The following is a 25,388-nucleotide window of genomic DNA, read 5'->3' on the forward strand; positions in this document are numbered from 1 at the left end:
ACCAGCGACCCTAGTGAGCCCGGGTATCGCGAGGCTTGGCAGCTCCCGAACGCGCGCGGCCCGGCAGCTGAGCAATGCTATTGGTGCTGCCGGGGCGATTTGGGCTCAGCCAAAACTCAGGGAAGGGAGGCTGCGCCGGGCAGATCTCGCGAGGCTCGAAGGAGCGCGCCGCGAACCAGGAGCGGGGCGGGCTGACTGGAGAACCCTGGCGGGAGGGGGCATCATGGCGGCCCAGGCCCTGGCGCTGCTAAGGGAGGTGTCGCGGCTGGAGGCGCCGCTGGAGGAGCTGCGCGCTCTGCAGTCGCTGCTACAGTCGGTGCCGCTCAGCGAGCTCCGCGAGCAAGCGGCGGAACTGCGCCTCGGCCCGCTTTTCTCCCTGCTCAACGAGAACCATCGGTGAGACGACCCTGCAGCTTGAGCGGGGGAGAATGACACCGCCAAGTATGGAGCCGGGGATGGGGGGTGGTGACGGGGGAGGCTTCTCCCAGTCTCAGTGAAGGCTGAATATAGATGAAATTTCAGAGAGGAAGGAGCCAGGGCTGAGAGGCAGGAGACGGGGCTCAAGTCCAGGCTCTGAGGTGTGCCCCTGGCCGTCGATTGGACTCGCCACCTTCATCCTTGAAATAGCTAGCAGGCGACAGGCAAGGTTGCCCACCTATAGGAAGGGCTCCTCAAACACGTATCCAAGTCCTTGACTTTTTCTCTCCTCTTTAGAAGAGGTCCTATCCTGGCGGTTTGGTAGGCTCGGTCGATATTTTAAATTCACATACCCTTTCCAATAATCCGTGTTACAGAAATTTAACGTTCAGGTATACTCACACACAAAATGTACTGTATCTACAGGTTTATTCATAACAGAAATTGACAGCAAAAACCAAACAAAAGCAAACAACTAGGAACGGCCTGAATATCTATTGAAAGGAGATTGTTAAATTATGACATATGACTACTCAATTTTTAGCTGTATGTATCTCTATATATATGGACATAGATCTCTAATGTATGTTGCTGAATGAAAAAATTGTTGGAGTTTATAATTACATTATATGTAATTTTTAGAAAATAATCAGAACCCTCCCACACCCACATGAACACTGACCAATGTAACATTAGAAATATCTGAAAGGTACATCAGAAGCTATTAATATGGAAATGGAACTTAGAATGGTGGGATGGAATTTTACTTTTCATTTTATGTACATCTGTAGTGTTTGATTTTTAAATGCTTTGTATTTGATCATCTGATAACCTAAGAGACCTTTGAAATGTTTGTGATCCAGAAATTTAAAAGTGACCTTCTTTCTTGAAAAGATAATGAATCACTGAATCAAGACTGGATGATTTCAGAGGACTTTTTGGGTCTGACCTTCTAAGATTCCTCTCTTTTTCATATGTGTTATCCCTTCATTAATTCTGTTAGTCAACATTATTTAGACCTGCTTATTAAATCCCTCTTTTATGTCCATTTTATTTCAGGCCCTCATTTTCTCCCTCTTGCTGGACCTGTTGCATTAGTTTGATTTCTCATTATCCCTGAGTGTTTCTTCCCACATTTCAACCACAGTGAACTTCTCAGGTTGTTTGACTCCCAGCTTTTCCATGGTTTCCCAGTGCCTTCGGTGTAAAAGTCAGACTTGTCAGTCTGGCATTTGGACCCTTACAGTTTATTTTCACTCTGCTTTTCCAGCCTCATCTTTTTTCTCCACGCTACACCATTTCATCTGCTCCAGCTACCACGCGGTGCCAATTACTTTTCCTTAAGCATGACTTGGCACTTTTCTAACTTTGTTCATGCCAGTCCTTCTAACTGAAATACCTTCTTTCCTTCTCTCCAAATCTATCCATCTTTTTAAGGCCCAGATGAAGTGCCTTCCCCTCCAAAAAGTCTTTCTTGGTCACTCTAGTTGTGAGTGACAGATCTCAGATCTCCTTAAGGACATTATGTTTATTTCTCTTAATGATACTTGACATTTTTGCCTTACGTTGTAATTCCATCTGTGTTTTGTTCTAGTTTGTAAATTCTTTGAAGACAGGGGCCATGTTTTGTTCATCTCTGCATCCCTCCTAGGGTGCCGCACATAATATGATATATGCCAAATAAAAGATGCATAAATTTTAGACAGCCCAACTAGTCCAACCACTTTATATTATAGACGAAGAGACTTTCAGTGGTCACACCATAAGTTAACACCAGGTATGCAGATGGGACTGAAATGAAGGAGAGTTTGAAGAATAAGGTCTTCAGGGGAGGTAGTTTGCTGAAAGAAGGAGCAGTACTCTAGAAAACAGTGTCAGTAGAAATTTAAAGACAGGGTAGTAGATAGCTACTGCAATTTGTGGGAATAATTCTTCTCTGGATATTGAATTGGCAATCTCTAGATATTTTGCTGTTTTTCTGGGCTATATATTGGTTCAGGGTCTTTTCTTAGCTCAGTTCAGTTGCTCAGTAATGTCTGACTCTTTATGACGCCATGGACTGCAGCACACCAGGCCTTCCTGTCCATCACCAACTCCCTGGGGCTTGCTCAGACTCATGTTCATCGAGTTGGTGATGCCATCCAACCATCTCATCCTCTGTCGTCCCCTTCCCCTCCTGCCCTCAATCTTTCCCAGCATCAGGGTGTTTTCCAGTGAGTCAGTTCTTCCCATCAGGTGGCCAAAAGATTGGACTTCAGCATCAGTCTTTCCAATGAATATTCAGGACTGATTTCCTTTAGGATGGACCAGTTGGATCTCCTTGTAGTCCAACGGACTCTCAAGAGACTTCTCCATCACCACAGGTCAAAAGCATCAATTCTTCGGCACTCAGCTTTCGTTATAGTCCAACTCTCACATCCATACATGACTACTGGAAAAACCATAGCCTTGACTAGACGGACCTTTGTTGGCAAAGTAATGTCTCTGCTTTTTACTATGCTGTCTAGGTTGGTCAGTTTTTCTTCCAAGAGCAAGGGTCTTTTAACTTCGTGGCTACAGTCACCATCTGCAGTGATTTTGGAACCCCCCAAAATAGTCTGTCACTGTTTCCATTGTTTCCCCATCTATTTGCCATGAAGGGATGGGACTGGATGCCATGATCTTAGTTTCTTGAATGTTGAGTTTCAAGCCAACCTTTTCACTTTCCTCTTTCACTTTCATCAACAGGTTTTTTAGTTCCTCTTCATTTTCTGCCATAAGGGTAGTGTCATTTGCATACCTGAGGTTATTGATATTTCTCCCATCAATCTTGATTCCACCTTGTGCTTCATCCAGCCAGGCATTTCTCATGATGTACTCTGCATATACTCATCTCATACTCCAGCAAAGTAATGCTCAAAATTCTCCAAGCCAGGCTTCAACAGTACGTGAACCGTGAACTTCCAGATGTTCAAGCTGCATTTAGAAAAGACAGAGGAACCAGAGATCAAATTGCCAGCATCTGCTGGATTATCGAAAAAACAAGAGAGTTCCAGAAAAGCATCTGTTTGTACCTTATTGACTATGCCAAAGCCTTTGACTGTGTGTATCAAAACAAACTGGAAAATTCTTAAAGAGATGGGAATACCAGAACACCTGACCTGCCTCTTGAGAAACCTGTATGCAGGTCAGGAAGCAACAGTTAGAACTGGACATGGAACAACAGACTGGTTCCAAATAGGAAAAGGAGTAGGTCAAGGCTGTGTATTGTCACCCTGCTTATTTAACTTGTATGCAGAGTGCATTATGTGAAATGCCAGACTGGATGAAGCACAAGCTGGAATCAAGATTGCTAGGAGAAGTATCAATAACCTTGATATGCAGATGATACCACCCTTATGGCAGAAAGTGAAGAAGAACTAAAGAACCTCTCGATAAAAGTGAAAGAGGAGAGTGAAAAAGCTGGCTTAAAGTACCACATTCAGAAAACTAAGATCATGGCATCCAGTCCCATCCCTTCATGGCAAATAGATGGGGAAACAATGGAAACAGTGACAGACTATTTTGGGGGGTTCCAAAATCACTGCAGATGGTGACTGTAGCCACGAAGTTAAAAGACCCTTGCTCTTGGAAGAAAAACTGACCAACCTAGACAGCATAGTAAAAAGCAGAGACATCACTTTGCCAACAAAGGTCCGTCTAGTCAAGGCTATGGTTTTTCCAGTAGTCATGTATGGATGTGAGAGTTGGACTATAACGAAAGCTGAGTGCCAAAGAATTGATGCTTTTGACCTGTGGTGATGGAGAAGTCTCTTGAGAGTCCCTTGGACTACAAGGAGATCCAACTGGTCCATCCTAAAGGAAATCAGTCCTGAATATTCATTGGAAGGACTGATGCTGAAGCTGAAACTCAAATACTTTGGCCACTTAATGCGAAGAACTGACTCACTGGAAAACACCCTGATGCTGGGAAAGATTGAAGGCAGGAGAAGAAGCAGACGACAGAGGATGAAATGGTTGGATGGCATCACCGACTCAATGGACATGAGTTTGAGTAAGCTCCGGGAGTTGGTGATGACCAGGGACGCCTGGTGTGCTGTAGTCCATGGGGTCGCAAAGAGTCAGACATTACTGAGCAACTGAATTGAACTCTGCATATAAGTAAAATAAGCAGGGTGACAATATACAGCCTTGTCATACTCCTTTCCCAATTTTGAACGAGTCACTTGTTCCGTGTCTTGTTCTAACTGACCACAGGTAAGGTGATCTGGTATTCCCATCTCTTTAAGAATTTTCCATAGCTTGTTGTGATCCACACAGGCAGAGGCTTAATCTTAGAAACCTATACCCATTAGCAATCACTCTCTATTTCCCCCTCTTATCCCTCCTCCAGCCCCTGGCAAGCAGGGTCTATGAACATTGGTGTACGGTTTTTGTGTGGACATACGTTTTGACTTATCTTGAGAATAAAAAAATTAACTACTCTGTTGGGCTTGATTGTGCAAAGTGCAGTCACTAAGTTAAAAGGATATGTTCATTTGCTTTGAATTGCTGTGTGTTGCTGTGCTCAGTCATGACTGACTCTTTGCGACCCCAAGGACTCTAGCCCTCTAGGCTCCTCTGTCCATTGAATTTTTCAGGCAAGAAAATTGGAGCAGGTTGCCTTTTCATTCTCCAGGGGATCTTCCCGACCCAGGGATTGAACCCGTGTCTGTTGCATCCCATGCATTGGCAGGCAGATTCTGTGCCACCTGTGGAGCCGTGCATTGCTATATTGCTTAATTCCCTTTTACAAAGGCACAATTTAACTATATACTCCTGTTAGTAGTATATGAGTGCCCATTTATTTGTACGGCCTATTAAGAGACAAGGAAATTACTTGTGAAACACCTCTATCGGCATCTGGTAGTCATCAAGTTCTGCTTAACTTGCCTCCTTAATAGCTCTTGAATCTTTTCCCTCTTCTCCTTTCTCACTGTTACTTCCTCGTTTTTGCTTCTTTATCATCTCTCACCATCAAATAACTTCTAACTGAAAGTTCTTTCTCTAAAACTGATGCAGTGATTTCTACAAGTCGGGTCTCATTGTGTTCCTTTTCTGCTTTAAAACCACTTAATGGCTTTCCATTGCTTTCTAGGAAAAGGCTAAATTCCATAGCAGGACATAAAAGACCTATCCAAATTCAGCTTCTGTGCATCTTTCCTGTTTCATTTTTTGTCATTCATCCTTCTCCCCACTTCTCTCCCACCCCATTATACCAAGCGACCTGTGGTTCCTTGAATGCATAACGCTGTCTCATTCCTATGTGTGTTCCTTTGTGCTCATACCACCTTTGCCTGGAACACTTCTCTTAGATAACTGCCATGTTTTCTTAAAGTTTCATTTAGGTGTTACCTTCTGGGAGGCGTTCCCTGAACCCCATCTTCTTTTCTGAGCTCCCTCAGATTCCAGCCCTAACCTGTAGCCTTTATCTACCTGGATTATAGTTGCCTTTCTATTTTTCTGTGTCTTCCATTAAATGAGCTCCTTGAGATCAGAGAATATATCTTATCCTTAGAGAGTATATATTTATTTATTTATATATATATATATATATATCCCTAGCACTGACATGGTACATAATAGATACTTAGTAAATGTTGAATAAATTAGTAGAAGTGGTCTTTCAAAGGTAAGTCTCTGTGTGGAGGAGAGCCTCTTTAAGCTTGGTGTCAGATATTAAGGTTGTTCAGTTCAGTTACTCAGTCGTGTCCTACTCTTTGCGACTGCATAAGTAGCATGGACTGCAGCACACTAGGCCTCCCTGTCTATCACCAAGTCCCGGAGCTTGCTCAAACTCATGTCTATCGAGTTGGTGATGCCATCCAACCATCTCATGCTCTGCCATCCCCTTCTCCTCCCACCTGCAATCTTTCCCAGCATCAGGGTGTTTGCCAGTGAGTCAGTTCTTCGCATGAGGTGGCCAAAGGTTTGGAGCTTCAGCATCAGTCCTTCCAGTGAATATTCAGGACTGATTTCCTTTAGGATTAGGTTGTTACTTCCTGCCTGGTAGGACAGGAATTGATGAGATCTATGGTGTCTCCTTCAGGGAACAGACTGCTTTGTGTGTATCCATCCTGGAGAGATTGCTGCAAGCTCTGGAGCCAGTTCACGTGGCCCGGAACCTCAGGGCTGACCTGCAGAGGGGCCTGACTCACCCTAATGATTCTGTGAAAATCCTCACTCTGTCCCAGGTATGAATGTTTTACTAGCACGTAAGGGAATCAACATTTAGTGACCATCTGCCCTGGGCCAGGCTCTATGCTTGGTGCCAGAGACAGAGAGGTGAAGAAAATGCATGCTCTCTATGTCTGTAAGAATTATCTAGTCTAGTGTGTGTAGCTAATTATAGCTGGGGAATGTAAGCTGAAGTAAGAAATTCCAATAAGTACCATCTGAACCAGTTTTTCGTCAAATACTGAGTTGCTTTTGTCAGACATTTTACTGTATGATGTTAGTATATGATAAAATGCCTGATACAAAAGCTATTAAATAAGGCCTGTTTCTTTCCTCCAAGGAGCCCCAAGTCTAGAAAAAAAGATTGCCATGGTAAGTCTTACAGTGGCTTGAACGAAATACTATTATAAAGGTCACTACACCAACAAATTGGCAGTCACTCTTACCAGCCTGGTAACCAAACGTGCTGCTGTTTGGGTGAAGAGCTGCTGCTGAGGATTATCGTGAAGGGACACAAGCTGAGCAGTTAGTTATCCAAGAGATGTTCAATTACTGTTTTTTCTTTTCTCCTCTAAAGTATTTATTCAAGAAAAGGGGAAGGTGTCAAGTTATCCATTAACCATTTACTTGCAAAACTCTGGTTTTACCTATTTAAGTTTAATTTAATCTTTATTATGATCCTGTAGCTAAGTATTGTATTCCTATTTTACAGACAAAATGTTAGGCTCAAAAAGTTAATCTGCTGTCACGATTAACTCCTGAAAGTTGACAGAAGCTGGATCTGTACTGTGTTCACTCACTGGGGTGTCTCAACCCTTAACTCACCTGTTTTGTTTTTTTCTTTCAAAGATGTGACTATGCCATCTGCGTGTTGACTTTAGTGAATCTGAGTCATTTGGAACATCTGATGACTCATGGCTACAGCCAGTAACTCCTGAAATAACTGCACGAAGGAAATCTGACTGTCATGTGCTTCCATGTTGCCCTGCCTTGGATGAGTACTTCTGTTTGTTTTTTTCCTTTCAGGTTGGAAGGATTGTTGAAAATTCTGATGCTGTTACTGAGATTCTGAATAACGCTGAATTACTGAAACAAATTGTTTATTGTATTGGTGGAGAGAATCTGTCTGTAGCTAAAACGGTGAGTCAGCTACAACCGTGGCCTAAACATGCCATGACGACGTCCTAAAAAATAGAGAAAGGCCTTCTGGATTGAGAGGTGAAGGTTTAGAATTAATGATTTGTGTAATTGAGTTTGCAACCTCATATCAATAGGATCAAATAAATAAGTGGTTGTCCAAAAAAAAAAGCTAGTAAACCCCAGTTATTTTCTAGAATACACATGTCTAAATTATCCATCATGGAGCTTACATAAGTTGTTTGGGTTGCATGATAAGAAACTGTTTCTATTTTCTATTGGAAATACAGTATATCTTTTCCAATTATAAGTAATTATACCTAAAATGTAGTGAATGCTCTCTGGATAAGGTGCATTCCATACACTAATTTTCGCTTCAGTCTTAGGAAGTAGAAAATGCAGTTTGGCATTTTGACTACTTAAGAGATATTTTCTTTCCTCATAAGGCCATTAAATCCCTGTCAAGAATATCACTGACCCAAGCTGGACTGGAGGCTTTATTTGAAAGTAATCTGCTGGATGATTTGAAAAGTGTCATGAAAACAAATGACATTGTTCGGTATAGAGTGTATGAGGTAAGACTAAAAGCATACTGTCTGGTACCTGTAATTCAGAATGCAGTAGGGCTTACATAAAAAGGCAAGATGACTCATTTGACGTGTATTTATTGAGTGTATAGTCTATATTAGGCCCTATACTGGTTGCTAGCAATGTAGAGATGAACTCCCAGCCTAGTGTGTGAGACAGTCATGTAAAAAATATTTATACTGCCTGCAGTGTTGGAGACCTGGGTTCTGTCCCTGGGTTAGGAAGGTCCCCTGGAGAAGGGAAAGGCTACCCACTCCAATATTCTGGTCTGGAGAATTCCATGGACTGTATAGTCCATGGGTCACAAAGAGTTGGACACAACTGAGCGTCTTTCACTTTCACTAAGGACTATTGATATAATAGAGGAGATACCATTGAAATTACTCTTTGAAAAAATTAGTGTAGTAGTGGTAGTAAGAAGAAGCTTTCTACTGAGCAGTATGCTAAATCCTCTCATCTATATTGTCTTCAATTCTCACAGTAAACCCTATAGTTCATTATCATTAATCTCACTATTAATGGAGTCATTTACCCAAGACCACGCAGTTAGTAGACTGTGTATTCAAAATGAACCTTCTGTAGTCTAATTCCCTCTTCAGAACAATGTCTTACTTTGCCTGTCTTAACATGTAAAAATCTTGGTTTTCCTTCTGTTTATATAGCCATTTCTTCTTGGTGTCCTGAGTCCTTAACCTCTATTGAACTTTTAATTGTTGAGGTTGGTGAAGGCAAGCTAGGCCATGCTCATGTTCAAAACAGACCCCTGATGCTCTGCATTTACCTCATACCCCTAATGAAAAACAGCAGCAGCAAATCGACCCTGTCTCAGTCCACACAAGCTGGATGTTGGACCTCCTGCTCGTTCTCTGAGGCCATCTCCTCCCTACCACGTGTCCATTCAGTCATCACACTGCGTCAGTTTTTCTCAAACTCATGCACTTCTCTTCTTTGCTGTAGCTGCCACAGCCCTTGTCTTGAGCTGTCAGTGTCTCGCACCTGGAGCACTGGGTTTCCATCCAAACACGTCTGCCAGTTTGTTACTGCTAGTCTGTTGCCACATGTAGTCAGAGCGATCTTTTAAAAGTCAAAGTCTGATTCTGTCATTCTTCTGCTTAAAATCCTTGGTGTCCTAGATCTCTCATAAGCCCTCAGAACATACTTGTTGATTGAGTAAGTGAATTACTAACGGATCGAATACATGAATGAATGAACGATTTTTATAGTCTGTTTGTTGTTGTCGACGGGCTTTTGTCCCGATTAATGCTTTCTTTTTGAAAAAGTCAAGATATGCCCAGGTATATGGAGTGTTTCTGTGCCAGAGTAAAATTTCTTATGTGTTCAACAAAGTTGTCCTACTTGTGGAGACAAATTATGGATTTTTAAAAATTCAGTTATATTAAGTACATATATAATTTGTACCAGTATATAATATACTTCCTAACCCTGCATTTAACTTAAAATGCCATCTAGCTAGTTTGGTGCTCTTTTCACCTTTCTCCTTTTTCTATTCTTTTCTCTCAGCTAATTGTGGAGATTTCTTCTGTGTCTCCAGAATCTTTGAACTACTGTACCACCAGTGGGTTGGTCACCCAGCTCCTCCGAGAACTGACTGGTGAGGATGTGCTGGTCAGGTATGTTGATGGAGAAAGTTCTTAAAGCAAAATGTCCTCTTCTGGAGAGCCAGGAGACAACCTCAGGACTTAGCATGATCTCCCCTGCCTGGATCCTACGCTCAGGTGGCAGTCTCCTGACGGATGTATGTCGTGAAGAAGGGGCATTTAGGACCTGGCTCACCTTACGTGATCACAACATACTGGAACTTAGCAAAGCCCTTCATGGCAGTTTAGCTTCTTTTGAATAACGGTTCCCTGTCCTTAGGCAAGTGTGAGCTTTAGAAGTTGCCAGTCACATGGTAACTGTCATTTTGTATTACTTAACATGTTAGCGTGCACATGATATGTGTGTGTGTATGTGCGTGCGCGCACATGTATGCTTGTTGTTTAGTTGCTAAGTTCTGTCCGATTCTTTTGTGACCCCATGGACTATAGCCTTCCAGGCTCCTCTGTCCATGGAATTTCCCAGGCAAGAACACGGGAGTGGGTTGCCATTTCCTTCTCCAGGTGATCTTCCTGACCCAGGGATGGAACCTGAGTCTCCTGCATTGACAGGTGAATTCTTTACCACTGAGCCACCAGGGAAAGTAAAGTGAAAGTCACTCAGTTGTGTCTGACTCTTGGTAACCCCATGGACTGTAGTCCGCTAGGCTTCTCTGTCCATTGAATTCTCCAGACAAGAATACTGGAATGGGTAGCCACATCTTTCTCCAGGGATCTCCCCGACCCAGGGATGGAACCCAGGTTTTTTGCATTGCAGGTGGGTTCTTTACTGTCCAAGTCACCAGGGAAGCCCATGTGCAGAGATAGAGATAGATATAGAGATAGATATCATAGATATAGATTAGATATAGAGATAGAGATAGATATTATAGATATAGATAGATATAGATTAGATACAGATATAGAGATAGAGATAGATGTTATAGATATAGGTAGATATAGGTTAGATACAGATATAGATTAGATACAGATATAGAGATATAGAGATAGATATTATAGATATAGATTAGATACAGATACAGAGATAGATATAGATATAGATTAGATACAGATATAGAGATAGATATTATAGATATAGATAGATATAGTTTAGATATAGATACAGATATAGAGATATAGAGATAGAGATAGATAGATAGATAGATATAGAGATATTAGATATAGATAATGTTTTCTTTTGTCCATGCTGTGCAGCTTATGAAATCTTAGTTCCCTGACCAGGGATTGAACCCAGGCCTTAGGCTATGAAGGCGTTGACTCTTAACTACTGAACTACCAGAGAATTCCCAACATGCATATCTTTTGATGTTGTTAAGTAAATAGCACTACAGCATGACAGAATAAAGCTTGGACTCTTGAAAATGAGTGAGAGACTTGGTTTGCATGCATCTCTACTACTTAGTAGCTGTTTGACCTTAGACAGATTATTGTAACCTTTCTGCACCTGAGTTTTCCTCATCTCCTTGATGACAACAACATGTATGCCAGCAAATTTGTAAAACTCAGCAGTGGCCACAGGACTGGAAAAGGTCAGTTTTCATTCCAGTCCCAAAGAAAGGCAATGCCAAAGAATGCTCAAACTACCACGCAGTTGCACTCATCTCACATGCTAGTAAAGTAATGCTTAAAATTCTCCAAGCCAGGCTTCAGCAATACGTGAACCATGAACTTTCAGATGTTCAAGCTGGTTTCAGAAAAGGCAGAGGAACCAGAGATCAAATTGCCAACATCCGCTGGATCATCGAAAAAGCACGAGAGTTCCAGAAAAACATCTATTTCTGCTTGATTGACTGTGGCAAAGCCTTTGACTGTGTGGATCACAATAAACTGTGGAAAATTCTGAAAAAGATAGGAATACCAGACCACCTGACCTGCCTCTTGAGAAATCTGTATGCAGGTCAGGAAGCAACAGTTAGAACTGGACATGGAACAACAGACTGGTTCCAAATAGGAAAAGGAGTACGTCAAGGCTGTATATTGTCACCCTGCTTATTTAACTTCTATGCAGAGTACATCATGAGAAACGCTGGGCTGGATGGAGCACAAGCTGGAATCAAGATTGCCGGGAGAAATATCAATAACCTCAGATACGCAGATGACACCAACCTCATGGCAGAAAGTGAAGAAGAACTAAAGAGCCTCTTGATGAAAGTGAAAGAGGAGAGTGAAAAAGTTGGCTTAAAACTCAGCATTCAGCAAAACTAAGATCATGGCATCTGGTCCCATCACTTCATGGCAAATAGATGGGGAAACAGTGGAAACTGCCTGACTTTATTTGTTTGGGCTCCAAAATCACTGCAAATGGTGACTGCAGCCATGAAATTAAAAGACGCTTACTTCTTGGAAGGAAAGTTATGACCAACCTAGACAGCATAATAAAAAGCAGAGATATTACTTTGCCATCAAAGGTCCATCTAGTCAAGGCTATGGCTTTTCCAGTAGTCATGTATGCATGTGAGAGTTGGACTGTAAAGAAAGCTGAGTGCCGAAGAATTGATGCTTTTGAACTGTGGTGTTGGGAGAAGTCTCTTGAGAGTTCCTTGGACTTCAAGGAGATCCAACCAGTCCATCCTAAGGGAGATCAGTCCTGGGTGTTCACTGGAAAGACTGATGTTGAAGCTGAAACTCCAGTACTTTGGCCACCTGATGTGAAGAGCTGACTCATTTGAAAAGACCCTGATGCTGGGAAAGATTGAGGGTAGGAGAAGGGGACGACAGAGGATGAGATGGTTGGATGGCATCACCGACTCAATGAACATGAGTTTGGGTGGACTCCAGGAGTTGGTGATGGACAGGGAGGCCTGGGGTCGCAAAGAGTTGGACACGACTGAGCAACTAAATTGAACTGAACTTGATGACAACTCTGTAAATGTTGTCATTTAGAACATTAAGTGTGAATGACAACTCTGAAAATAAGGATTAAGTGAATTAACCACAGAGACCAGGACATCGGCTGATACAGGCTTTATACTGAGAAATGTTCATTTCAGTCTCTACTCCCAGCCCCCTACACCTCCTTGAGTCCCCTTTGATATCTGCCAAGTGTTTCCTTGGGTATTCCATAGTTTACCAACACCTCCTCACTCTTAAACACTTGGTTTGTTTCAAGTGTTTTGCTATTATAAGAGCACTATAGTTACCTTTGTGTACACAGGACTTTGTTTTCCTTTTCTTAAATGATTTTCTGATTGTCCTCTGTTCTTTAAATGTGACTGAATTTGTTAAACTCACATGTATAAACCAGTCCTCAGTTAATGCTGTCTCAAAGCATTGGAGTTACATTGTTTCAGAGCTTTCATAGTAAGGAAGTTATTTTGTTACATTTCTTTAACTTAGTATCAGAGTTAGTGACATAGGAAAAAAACTTGCAAATAGTTAATATACCTTAGGGTCAACTATAAAAATACTTGTTTTAGTTAATAGAGGAAGTTTGTTCATGGTTAGGCTTTGAATGATACCAAAGAATTATTTTTTAAATATGTGGTAGAGGTAATTGTGTTAAAAAATAGTCACATCTGACATTTCAAAATAAAACACAGGTTTAAAAACTCTTTGTGAAGGGGTAGTCTTATAATGGAAACAGCGAACAGCCGTGCGCCTCAGATCAGAAGATCACAGTTTAAGTCGTAGCTGCCATGGAAAAACAGTGTGATTATGATTCTGGACAAGTTACAGTTTCTCATCCTTGTGTCCTCATCTGAAAAGGAGAGCCAGGATCATTGACCTTTCACATTTGGTGGGAAGAATTAAATAACCTGTATGAAAACAGTTTATAAACTGTCAATTATATGCAAAACCTTGGCATTTCAGAGCCACCTGTATAGAAATGGTGACATCGCTGGCCTGTACTCATCATGGACGACAGTACCTTGCTCAAGAAGGAGTCATTGATCAGATTTCTAATATAATTGTTGGGGCAGATGCAGATCCTTTCTCTAGCTTCTATTTGCCAGGTAAGAAATACTTGTGGAATTGACAGCATGTGTTTTGATTCAGAATTAATCTTTGACACCAGAGGCCACGAATTGTTTTCTTTAGAGCCAGTTTCCTGGAGATGATGTCCGTAGGCCCTCAATGAAGTGGAATCTATTGCTCTGGGAGCCATGTGCTATTGATTCTGATTTTCTAGAAATGTTGCTATTTAGAGCATTAGGATGTTTCCCTTGACCCTCAGCCAAAAGAGTCATAAATAAAACTATTAGAATGACATTTGCAGTATATTTCACAGATTTGTCAAAGCTTCAGTTGAAATCTTTAATATAGAATTGTTCTAGTCATTCTGTTCTAGGACATGGTTAGTAACTTTTTCTCTAGCACTTTCAGAAATTGAAGGTTTATTTTAGAGAGCCTTGCTTATTTCATTGATGAACATCTCTGTTTAAAATTTTCTTCCTGAAAATGACTCCAAACTTGCCTTCCTATGGTTCCATGGGTCCTCGTTCTCTCTTCTTTTTACCTATGACAGTGCTTCAGTGTTCAGGCTCAGATCAGTTGATACTCTGGGGTTTCTGTTCCCTCAGGACCACACAGATCCTTCAGCATCTTCTTGTGGTCTGTCTGATTTCTGGGTGACACAGTACCATAACCTTTCTCCCCTTTCTGGCCTGAAGTTTATTACTGTCCCATGAAAATGTGGGGCCCACAGTTTGTGTTGTCTTGTTTCTTTACTAGAATATGTTCTTCTAAATATCTTCAGGGTTTGTGAAGTTCTTTGGAAACCTGGCTATCATGGATAGTCCTCAACAGATCTGTGAGCGTTATCCTATCTTTGTGGAAAAGGTCTTTGAAATGACAGAAAGTCAAGACCCCACCATGATTGGTATAGCAGTGGACACGATTGGAATTCTGGGATCCAATGTTGAAGGAAAACAAGTTTTACAGAAAACAGGTTGGTATGACTTGTTTTGGTTTTCCTTAAGGCGCTCTCTGTTTGTTTGTTTTTTTAAATAAGAATTCATTATGTAAGTTCATTTGCTTTTATGTTTAACTTCATTGTAGAAGCTGCTTTTATAGGACAGTCTTCTTACCATGACCTGCGACCAATCCCTAAAAAGTCTCATTACTGAATTTTTTTTTAACTTAGCTGGATCAAACACTGTTCCCCTTCTACATCTTCTTAAACAGTATTCATGATACAGAGACCATAGTCTGGAGTCAGAAAGACCTGGCTTTTATGTCCCAGTTCTAACACTGACTTAGCTTTTTGAGATTCTCGTACTCACTTCAGTGCTCTCGGCTTCATTTCCCTCATATATAAAAACAGCAGAACAACTGTTAATATTTCTCAGGGTTGCTGTTCATAGTTAATGAGAAGACACATTTGTTTTATATTTATATGTCAAGGAAGGTAAACAAAGTATGTTACAAGATTTTATGCCAAGAGTGATACTTTCATGGCACATCCATGAGTATCTTGGAAGTACTATGAATTCCACGCACAAAAAATAATGCACAGCACTGTTAAAACCCTCGTGAAATAGATGTTGAAAATTATTAACGTATGTGCTGTTGTGTTTCGTCACGAGTATCCATGTTCTATGTCCTTTTCTAATTGCTTGTACCCATAATCCTGTTCCAGTAGTGCAAAGAACACACTATTGTCACTCTCAATCACTCTCATTTTGCAGATTAAGTAGCTGAAACTCAGAGAAGTTAAGAAAATTTTTTAAGCTCGTTCAGATTGTGGTGGGGCAGCTGCTACTCAAGTCCAGGCCCACTGGTCCCAGGTCTCTGCACTGTAATGTGCACATGTTGTATTGCACATGAAATCCCATTGTTCACTTAATACCCACTAGGATGGCTGTTGTGTTTTCTTTTTCTTTTAAACAAAATAATGAGTGTTGACAAAATAACGAGGATGTGAAAAATGGGAATGCTTGTGCACATCTGGTGGGAATATAAAATGGTACAGCTGCTGTGGAAGCATTATGGTGGTTCCTCAGAAAAATTACACATAGAATTACCATATGACCCAGCAATTCCACTTCTAGGTATATACACCCAAAAGAATTGAAAGCAGGGACTTAAATAGATACACCTGTGTTCATTAATAATAGCATTATTCATAATAACCAAAAAAGATAGAAACAAGTCATTGATGAATGAATGGATAAACAAAATGTGGTATATGTACATTCAAAGGAATATTATTCGGTCTTTAAAAGGAATGTAATTCCGACACATGCTACTGCATGGGGGAACCTTGAAGATAGAGTGCTAAGTGAAATAAGCCAACACAAAAAGACAAATTCTGTATGATTCCACTTATACAGCATGCCTGGAATAATCAGATTCACAGAGACAGAAGGTAGAATAGTGGTTACCAGGGGACATGGGGCAGGGGGAAAGGGAAGTTGTTATTTAATGAGTGCAGTTTGAGGTGATAAAAAAGATCTAGAGGTGGATGGGGTAGTGGTTGCACAACAATGTGAATGTATCCTTTTAAAAATGGATAAAGTGATACATCTTATGTTACATGTATTTTACCACAATAAAATGTATCTTGTTTTTCTTCTAAGGAACTCGCTTTGAACGCTTGCTCATGAGAATAGGATACCAAGCGAAGAATGCCTCAGCAGAGCTCAAAATCAGATGTCTGGATGCGTTGTCGTCTCTTTTTTATTTACCGGTAAGTGGTCTGGGAAATTAACAAAGGGCAGTAGGATATTTGGGGAGAATCAATCTGTATAATGCTAGTTAACTTACTCCAAATTTCGAGCAAATAAATGCCATCTTTCTCACTCTTAGTGAAAGAAGATAGCCTTCATTATATGACTAGTGACATTTTTTTAAGTTAAAGTGGAATCATAGAGTATTAGAGCTGGAGAGGACCCTAGAGATTGCTTAATTAGCCCCATCAAAACAAAATGAAAAAGCAAGCAAAACAAATCTGGGGAAGTCAGGGCTGCGTTTGGGGAAGAGTGCTCCCGACTTGGCAGAGACCACACGGCGGGTTAGTGGCAGGGTGTGATCAGAACCCAGGTTTCCTCGCTTCCTAATGTCTTGAGATTTTCCTTTTGTATCATGTAGCCTGAGCAGCAGACTGATGACCTCCTGAGGATGACAGAGTCCTGGTTTTCTTCTTTATCTCGGGACCCACTGGAGCTCTTCCGTGGCATCAGTAATCAGCCCTTTCCTGAGCTACACTGTGCCGCCTTAAAAGTGTTCACGGTAGGCATCCTCTTCTTTTCCACTGGCCCTTCTGGGACTCTGCCCCTTCAACACTTGAGTACTTACAGTGAGCCCGTAAGTGTCTGCTCTCTGCTGTTAGTGTAGACTAATGAGGGAGACAAATTTGTGAGCAGATTTTTCAGTGAAAGCTATTAGGTGCTGTGGCAGATGTTTGGGGGTGCTCAGGGATCGCAGAATTAACTCCAGACTCCTTATCTGCCATCAGGCAAGCCCTTACTGCCCCAGCCCTGGTCTTCACGCAGCCTGACCTCCTGCCGTTCCCCTTTGGTCCTGATGCTCGAGCACACGAGGCTGCTCTCGCGTCTCTAGGCCCTCATGCATTCTCTGCAGGCAGTGCCCTTCCCGGACTCTGCTTGTTGACGTCTGTGTATTCTTCCAAGGGCTAGCTCAGAGATCTTTTCAGCAAGTTTCGCCCAAACTCATAAGGTTGACTTCATCAGTGCTGACTTTCCTAATTTGCATTTCCTAATTTATTCAGCAAATATTTATTGAGCTTCTATGTTAGGTCTGGGGATGTAACAGTGAACAGAATGACAAAGAGCTTCCTTTCGTGTAGCTCCCTGTCTGTGGAGGGACCCAGGCAGTAAATATCATTATATAGTTAATTATATAGTTATAGATGTGGTGAGGATTATGCCTCTGTGTTTTATTTATTACACTTGTTGAAAATGTTCATTTGTTGACCTGTTAACAGAGTTTATTGAAAAATAGGAACCGTATCTGATTTAATTTTGTAGCTTCAGCACTGACTGTGGTTCCCTGGGTTGGTGGAAATGTAGTAGTATGCTCTTCAGTAATCTTAACAACGGGATCTCAGGCAGTATGCTTGGCCTGGAGAGGGAAGAAGAAGGAGAGGGGCCGGCCAGACAGGGAAGGCTTCCTCCAGGATGTGGTACAGTCTGCGTCTTAAAGGACACAGAGGACCTGCCAACAAAGAATGCAGTTTTTAGACTGTTTCACCCTTGTTAGTAGCCACTGGGATGGGCATTTTGGCTCCTGCACTGATATTCTTATTTTAGTCGCTAAGCTGTGTTTGACTCTTTTGTGACCCCATGGACTGTAACTCGGCAGGCTCCTCTGTCCATGGGATTTCCCAGGCAAGAATACTGGACTAGGTTGCCATTCCCTTCTCCAGGGGATCTTCCCAACCCAGGGATCTAACCCACATCTCCTCCATTGACGGGCTGATTCTTTACCACTGAGCCACCTGGGAAGCCCATTCTCTTTATTACTTTATTTTTTCCTACTCTTCTACCTTATGCTTCACTTACTTAGCCACAGTTGTACAAATAATGTTTGGTTTACTGGTTGGGGCAGCTGTTGTTATTTCAAACCCCCCATCCTCAGATATTGTTAAATAGGCTGATGTTTCTGACACTTAGGATTTGTTACGATGCAGAGTCCCAGCCAGTGGTGCTGGATTCAGCCTGAGGTTGTCAGTTTCTGACAAGCTCCCAGGCAATGCCGATGCTGATAGTCTGCGGAGCACATCTTGAAGGAAAGAGACAGGCTGTCAGCTTGATTTTTCCTTGTTAAAATATAGTAGTGAGGTTTTTAAAAGCATTTTTTATCGTAAAAGTTGCTTATTCATTACTTTTAAGTATGGAAGTGATTGAGAACTAGGGAGTCTCTAAAGCACGTGGTCACACCTGTGTGGCGTGGTTCCGCAGTGCTGGTGTCAGTGCTGGTACTGGGTTCATCTGTGTACTGGTAACACACTCAGATGCACAGGCACACCTTGCTACCTCGGCCCAGTTCCCTTCCCCTTCGTCGCTTTCTCCGTGTTTTCACTGTCATGACTTCAAGGTTTACAAGCGCATGTGTGATTTCATACTTTTACTGCTTATGCATGTATCCTTAAAATACAGTATTGCAAATATTCTTGAACTTTACAAGTGTTATCATGCTCTTTCATTCTGCAATTTGCTTTTTCTCTTTAGCATTATGTTTTTAAGATTTGTCTAGACTGAAAGAGGCAATTGGAAAGTCATTAGTATTTCATTGTGTAGCCAGAATGTGTCCTTCTCCAGCAGATGAAGATTTAGATAGCATCTATCACAAACGATGCTGCAATGAACATTTTCGAAAATACGCTCTTGTGCACGTGAACGAGTTTCTTTAGGGAAGTGTTTTCTTCTTTAGTCTTTAATTTTCCATCACTGTAAGTGTGCCATGTGTGTGATTTGGATCGACTTTTTTCATATAGCAGATTCACCTGTTCTTTATAAACATTATTCTTAATATTTACTTAATTTTTTATTGCTATATACCATAATTTACTAACCCATCTTCCCACTATAAGGGATTTATAGTGTACCTTTCACACTGTAATGAGCATCTTTGTATACAAAACTTTAAAAAATATTCTGAGTATTTTCTTAAGTTAGAGTTTTAAGAGGAATTTACTTAGGTAAAAAGTAACAATTTTAATGTTTAATTTTTTTCTAAGGTTTGTGCCATTCCATTAACACACCAAACTTCTTAAGGCTCAGAGGAATTGTGTTCTTTTCCCCCTTCCATTTCAGGCTATTGCAAACCAACCCTGGGCTCAGAAACTTATGTTTAACAGTCCAGGTTTTGTAGAATATGTGATGGATCGGTCTGTAGAGCATGACAAAGCTTCAAAGGATGCTAAGTATGAACTGGTGAAAGCACTTGCCAATTCCAAGACAATTGCAGAAATCTTTGGGAACCCAAATTATTTGAGGCTCAGAACTTACCTGAGTGAAGGTCCGTACTACGTGAAACCTATTTCCACAACAGCAGTGGAAGGAGCAGAATGACTTCTTCCAGAGCCCAAACCGTTTATTGACCAAAATTTCTCCTAAGGCATTTGACTCTGTATTCTTCAACAGAGACTACCCCCGCCCCCACCAGAATTATCATGGAGTGTGTAATGTAATTTTATCACCAACATTTGTTGTCTTTCCGCATTGAAACTCAGTGTAAAACCAGGAAAGCAGGCAAACTTCGTCATAGCTGAACCAGATGTTTCTCAGATTGCTTTTACTGCCTTAATCTCTGCAAGAAGATGGAAGTTCTGTTGTCCTCCCAAAGAAATTTCATGGACTTACTCTCTGTCTTATTTTAAAATCCACTTTAACTAAAATGGAACCAAATTGTTCATGAATTATTTTCATCCCTGCCCCCTCACCTTTTTTGGGGTTTTTTTTGGGGGGGAGGGAGGGGTCCTTTTCTCCCTTCTGATTCTACTTTCAAAGTCTTGGATATTTAATATTCTTTGAAAAACAAGTAATATACAATCTTAAAATTATGTTCCCTATACTAAGAATAAATACTTTTAATAAGATGTCTTGATTTTTTTGTTACTATTATTCCTTTGAAAATCAGAAAATAAATCCTATAAAAATGTTTCCAGTGTTCCTTGATGCCCGTTTTGCTGTTTGTCAGAGCATTTTACTCTGTCCTGGTTTTGGGCGGGAGGGAGTGATAACATGCTGAACTGGAAGGGTCCCCAAACTGTCGTCTTAGTTATCGGTGGTCATCGTTGTTGAGAGCTTTAATTCTTGAGATCCAAGTCAATGTTGAGTTGATCAGAGAGAGGGAAATTGACTCCTAATAATCAGGGTCAGAATGGAAGGCTCCCTTTGCCCAAACCAGGATACCATCTCACTGATTAACAGAGGATGCACTTGTTTTTCATTGACAAAAAATGTTCCCACCTGTTTTCCAGTGTCCTGCTCTCTAAACAGCAAAGCAGTCACCAATCCAGAGGTTTTTACGTGAATGTGTTATCAGTGTGATGGTTCAGAGTGTAGAAATAGGTTTCTTTCAAGCCATGGTGACATAGATAAACCAGCCCTGCTCTGTTACAAAATGATTCTCAAGTGACTGGAATTTTCTTGTCCCCAGATCAGTTATCTGTCTTTCACCGTCTCTGGTATCCCTGAGTTCTGTTTGTCCGTGTTCCCATACTGGCCATTTTCCTACTGCTAATACCACTGAATCTCTGTTTTAAGCCACCTAGTCTGTTGTATTCTGTTAGGCATCTCTAGGAAACTAATAGAGTATATGGTGGTGGTGGTTTAGTCACTAAGTCATGTCCAACTCTGCAATCCTGTGGACTGCCAGGCTCCTCTGTCCATGGATTTCCCAGGCAAGAATACCGGAGTGGGTTGCTATTTCCTTCTTTAGGGATTCTCCCCAACCCAGGATCAAACCCCTGTCTCCTGCATTGGGAGGCAGATTCTGTATCACTGAGCCACGCAGGGAAGCCCAGTAGAGTATCCGCATAAGAGGAGAGGCATGTTTGCTGCGTCCCTTTTGTAAAACACTGCTTAATTAGGACCTGATGGAAACTGTTTAACCAAGAGAGAGCCAAGTCTTCAGTAGTGAAATTTAAGTTAATATATACTAGGTAGCTAAAACTTTTAAATGTGATTCCACCATCCAGATTACTAAAAGTCTCCCTGCTTGCAGACAAGATGAACATTTTTAAAAATTCCTTATTTATTGTTTCTCTTTAATTCTGAGCATTCTAAAAATTCAGTCACTACTGTGATCACTGAGTCATGAGAGTTCCATAGAATGTGATTTTTAGAAACCCATTAATTATAAAAGAGAAACAAGACTTCTGAGTCATAATTCAATGTTATGTCCTCTCTTTTCTAGACAGAAGGTTTTATTTTGAAGAGAATCGTGTTACACCGATTTAAATTTCTTAAAATGAGATCTCAATTTAGTGTAGTACATCAGAGCAATAAGACACTTTGCAACTTGCCAAGTACAATTAAAGATTCAGAGAAACTACATAAAAAACACAAGGAAGGAGGGACATTTTCTGTAACAAGGTTGGAGGTAATTTTAAAAGAACACACTCTGAAGAAAAACAAAGAAACCCTAGTCATCATAAGACATGGCATTATTTTTTATGGTATCCATGTGAAAGCGTTTAAAGCTGTCAAGATACGTCAGAAGTTTGCAGGAGACAAGCCCGTAATAGGTTTCAAGCAGCGTACAGTCTTTTCCACTGTTAATTTCCTTCCATGCCAGGGGCATTTCAGCATCTGTAGGTTCTGAGGATGTGAAAATGAACTTATAGCAACATCTGTTGTATCTGATGTGCCTTTTCCCAGAAAACCTTGAACTGTGGATGGGTATAAGGCCAATGGACTTCGCACAAATCCCTACAAACACATCAGCAGGCACTATAATGGGTACTTCTTTGAAAACTACATACATCATCCGAGCCACATCTTGGGACATAACAAAGGCCTCCCTGCTGCAGTAATCTGGGTAGTACTTTTCAGGGTACTCACTGAAAGGGACAAATTCTTGGCTATTAGGGTCTCTGTTGGGTGTATCCTGATGGATAACTCTTCCAACGTAGATATCTTCAAGGTGTTTTTTCAGATTGAGAAGATAGTCCACCAAGCTTGGTATATTGACAAACATCTCTTCATCAACCTTTAGGATAAACAGGGCATTAGGGCAGAAAGTCACAGCCCACTGCATCATGGTGATGATCTTCAGAGTCTGGTTCTCAGAACTGTCCAAGAAGATGCCTTCAATTATGTCATTATTCTTTTGGGACTCTTTGTCTATGTCTTGCTGAGTGGTCACCAAAACAGGCATTCCCAAAGCAAATAGTGTGAGAATGGGGTGCCCTCGGACACTGGTCACGTTACCCCAGGTTTTCCTGATGAGATCCCGCCTTGTTCCATTTTCTGGGCTACTGAATATAAGAGCGAGCAAAAATATGCTCTTTCCTTTACACACCTCCGACTGGCTCAGGATATAGTATTTGGAAAGATTGCTTCTCAAGGGCTCCGTGTTCAATTTTCTTGCCTTATCCTTAATTTCAAGAACTTTCATATCTACATAAGGCAAAGCATGCAGGAAATATTCTTCCACAAAATCAGCCCCAAAAAGCAAGGCATGAAATAGAATAACATTAAACAGGATGAAACACCACTGATGGGTCCGAAGTCTGCAGAAAGTCACCTAAATGAAAGAACACACATTCATTCAAGCTTCATCCCCATTTCTGTGTACACACTCCCGGAATACCACGTGTACACCCGAAAGCACTTAACAGTACACTATTTTTAAGTGTTTATTGTTAGTGTTTCTGTTACCTGTCTCTCTCACTAGATCTTGGTCCCCTGGACATCATGTCTTTCTCTTCAGTACTACTGAGACCAGTATTTAGCACAAAGTGGAAACTGAACAAAATGTTGTCTGTTTTCTTGCTTGGATGAAACCCTTACTATGTTCAAGGCACCTGTGTTAGGCACTGGGGAAACAGAGGAATCAGACATAGACATGACTATAAAGTAACAATTGCTATCATCATGCTAAAAACTTACAGGAAAATATATGACGGTCCTCTCCGGAACCAGTGTGCTTGGGTCAGTTTCTTCTCTGATTACAAAGGTCCAAGGCTATTTGTGAATGGAGTGGCAGCTTTTGTTGACCACTGCACAGTGGCTACTATCAAACATTTACATTCTTCTAGTAAGAGTTTTCAATTTATTACTGAATTCTGACATTATCTGTTTTGACAGTGTCCCCTAATCTTTCTGACATGTCTTTCAATACCAGCAGATTCCTGCTATCTGCACAGCACCTTTTCAGAGATCTAGGACAATCTGATGCCAAGCTTATTCCATCACATTAAAGGAGATGGAAACTTTCCATCTGGAAGAACATATACAATATAGTACTGCAATATAACAGAGCCAGCGACATTAGAAGAATTAAGTCTCTGTTCATCGGAGCTTCAATCAATAAAGACTCCCATAGTGACACTTAATGTCTTATTGAGCACTGGCTGTGAGCCAGGCCCTGTGCTAAACATTTTATATGCCTTAACTCTTTTCAGTCTTGCTAATATCCCTTTGAGATAGGTTATCTTCAGACTTAAGCTGAGCACCCATGTGGTTTAGGCATTTGCCCAGGATCATTTAGTGAGTAAGAAGAGGGTGAGGTAGGGCCATGATATGAACTCAAATCTGTCAGTTTCAAAGCTCACTCTTAACCACTAGAGACTCCTGAAGTCCATCTTTTACTTTCCCATGTCTAATAAGAAAAAAAAACAACAAAGCAAAACAAATTCCCACAATTATAATCTGAACTCCTTTCCATTTTTTTTTAGTTCATCTGATGATTTACACAAAGAAGAAACTTCAGCCTACTGAAAGCTTATTCTAGTAGATATAAAGTGCTACAAAGATTATAAGAAACTTACCTGCATGTTGTCTGTGAACAATTTGGGGGCTTTGGAAATTATTGAGTCCAGATGCCAAAGTTTGTCCAAATGTATCTCAGGATCACTCAGTCCAACAGCAACTGAAGCACAGTACCTTGTGCCTGAGACCTTCAGGATAAGGTTTCTTGTCAATCAACCTGAGCTTTTGTCCCAGAATACTTGCTGGCTCTATAGGAGAGCAAGTGCTGATCATGTTACACCTAGAGTGAATCCAGAACAAAGAATAGAAAGCAAACCTCTTCAAATGCTTCCAACCTTGTGTACCTCTTGAAACTGACCCCTTGTCTTTATATGGAGTTCCTGGTGAAGTATGTGTGGGAGTTGAAAGAACAGTTCACACATATCGTGTCTCCATAGCATCATCACACAGAATGTATCTCAAGAAACAAAACAGAATGTCTCTGCTCCCTGGTACATACACGTGCAAGAAATGTGTTAAACATCAAGAGATACTTGTCATCGCTGGTGGGTGCATTTTTTTCTACCCAAAGAAACTTATGGTGTAGTTTGATACATGTCTCATCAGGAAGGATTTTGAATTCCTAGTATAGGCCATGTTAAGATTGTTCTTAATTATATGTCATCCATCTACCTCTCCCAGGCAACTTTATCTCAAAATAGAAAACAACCTGTAATCCATTTTAGCCTGAACTGGAAAAACCAAGCATTTGATGTTTGCAATTTTTCTATCGTCTCTATGTGTAGAAATTACTCCAAATACCATTTGATCAGCAAGTTTATTAAAGAAAGAAACAACATCCAGCGTATTTTTATGTTCCTGTCACAAGCAGTTGCACTGAACCTTCTGTTCCTATGCCAGGCTGTATTTCATGTTTCTCTTTTCGCATATTGATCTTCCTGCCTGCCCTTCATAGCAGTTTTTGTAGTTATTTGCCTAGGAATAATTCATTGCATTTTAAAGCTAGCTATGTTTTCTCAACAATCATTGTGGATTCTTGGAGATTTTTTACAAAGTGGGGAATATAATGCAAATGAGAATTTTTACATATACA

General features: G+C 41.0%; 2 protein-coding genes across 3 annotated transcripts; one reads left to right on the forward strand and one right to left on the reverse strand.

Moving 5' to 3' along the window:
• The first annotated feature begins 68 nt into the window (after positions 1–68).
• Positions 69–24,401, forward strand: PSMD5 (proteasome 26S subunit, non-ATPase 5). Of its 2 annotated transcripts, none has more exons than XM_061163283.1 (10): positions 69–396; positions 6,485–6,629; positions 7,639–7,752; positions 8,196–8,324; positions 9,859–9,968; positions 13,764–13,906; positions 14,650–14,841; positions 16,472–16,581; positions 16,983–17,123; positions 24,262–24,401. In XM_061163283.1, exons 1-10 carry the CDS (start codon positions 224–226, stop codon positions 24,268–24,270), a joined length of 1,266 nt encoding a protein of 421 aa, XP_061019266.1. In that variant the 5' UTR covers positions 69–223; the 3' UTR covers positions 24,271–24,401. The 2 variants fall into 2 exon arrangements, with proteins under 2 accessions (XP_061019266.1, XP_061019265.1); XM_061163282.1 differs by lacking the exon at positions 24,262–24,401 and adding an exon at positions 19,670–20,518.
• Positions 21,721–24,475, reverse strand: B3GALT9 (beta-1,3-galactosyltransferase 9). Its single transcript, XM_061163284.1, has 2 exons — positions 24,355–24,475; positions 21,721–23,108 (listed from the first exon to the last, which is right to left on the reverse strand). Exons 1-2 carry the CDS (start codon positions 24,358–24,360, stop codon positions 22,005–22,007), a joined length of 1,110 nt encoding a protein of 369 aa, XP_061019267.1. The 5' UTR covers positions 24,361–24,475; the 3' UTR covers positions 21,721–22,004.
• Positions 24,476–25,388: the final 913 nt, after the last annotated feature.

Source organism: Dama dama, chromosome 16, assembly GCF_033118175.1.
Source record: "Dama dama isolate Ldn47 chromosome 16, ASM3311817v1, whole genome shotgun sequence".
NCBI classification, from domain to species: Eukaryota; Metazoa; Chordata; class Mammalia; order Artiodactyla; family Cervidae; genus Dama; species Dama dama.